The 1,290-nt window shown below is 28.3% G+C and overlaps 1 protein-coding gene across 1 annotated transcript; it reads right to left on the bottom strand.

Annotated features, from left to right (window-relative positions):
- Positions 1 to 739: 739 nt before the first annotated feature.
- Positions 740 to 1,000, bottom strand: M421DRAFT_105127 (cytochrome c oxidase, subunit III; the record flags this gene model as incomplete). Its single annotated transcript, XM_033587098.1, has 1 exon — positions 740 to 1,000. The coding sequence occupies one exon, from the start codon at positions 998 to 1,000 to the stop codon at positions 740 to 742; it is 261 nt and encodes an 86-aa protein (XP_033442366.1).
- Between the last annotated feature and the right edge of the window lie 290 nt (positions 1,001 to 1,290).

The following is a 1,290-nucleotide window of genomic DNA, read 5'->3' as shown; positions in this document are numbered from 1 at the left end:
TCGCTAGCACTCTAGAAAAAGAGCAGTAGTTACCCTAGATAAATTCTTAAAAAGGGGAGGGTAGAAAAATGGGGGGCTATAAAAAGGCTAGATAAAAAAATAAAGATAACTAGTTAACGTTATGATCCTCAATAATATATAGATACAAATAAGAATAATCATACAACATCAACAAAATGTCAGTAAAGTATTCCAGCTTCTAATCCTAGATGATGATTATTTGTTAAATGGTATGCTAATACACGTCATAGACCTACAGCTAAGAAAGCTGTACCTATCATAACATGTAATCCATGGACAATACAAATTAAAGGCATTATATCCTTTACACCACTTTTTTTTTAAATGGTTAAGACTATGTCATCAATTTACTTAGAAACCTCGCAAATTGCAGGGGTTTTTAAAATTCTTATTAGAGAACTTTTTTTTAGTCGTTGAACCTTTATAAAACTTTTTTTATAATAGTATTGTAATAGTTCTATTGTTTTATCGTTGGCTGCATATTGTCCTTTATTGAAATAGGAGTTCTATGCAATTTACCCTGTTTTCTATTAACATTCTAGCTAATTAATAAGATTTAATCAAACTATTAACCATTCTATTTAGCTATTAATAAATCGCTCTAGCTACTAACATTTTATAAAGTGAATATATAACCATCTGTTTATCTTTTTATATAGTAAGATGACTATATAAGCATTTTATTACTTTTTTTTAATTTAATGACATTAATAGGGGCTTAGATTAACCCTGTTCCAAAGTAAAAACATGACCCAAAAGCTCCATCTGAGATAGTGAATGATGATACTGCATATTCTACACCTTGTAATGCTGTAAAGATAGTTGCTAATATAATAGTATATAATAAACCGTATAAAGCTTTACCTCTTTTCCCGTTAATTAAAAAATGGTGTGCATATGTAACAGTAAATCCTGAAGCAAGTAAAAGAACTGTATTAATTAATGGTAATTCAAAAGGATCTATAGATTCTATTCCCATAGGAGGTCACATAGCCCCTAATTCTACGGTAGGAGAAAGAGCACTCGTTTAAAAACCTATTTGTTGCTTTTTATAGAAAACCTGATAAGTTTTTAATTTTTAATCTTATGCACAACTATGTTAATATTCTCAATTTTTATTCATACTTCCTTTTATTTTATTCATTTGATCTAGTCCCTCTCGGGTTAAGTGTTATTTATTTTTAATAAGCAAAGCTGCTTTTTTGAAATCCTCATAATTCTTGGCTTTTACACCATGTAATTAAATTCTTTTTAAAAAAAAAAAAAAAA

This window comes from Didymella exigua (assembly GCF_010094145.1).
Source record: "Didymella exigua CBS 183.55 unplaced genomic scaffold M421scaffold_168, whole genome shotgun sequence".
In the NCBI taxonomy this organism is placed as follows: domain Eukaryota; kingdom Fungi; phylum Ascomycota; class Dothideomycetes; order Pleosporales; family Didymellaceae; genus Didymella; species Didymella exigua.
This window is presented reverse-complemented; position numbering and strand designations above follow the sequence as displayed.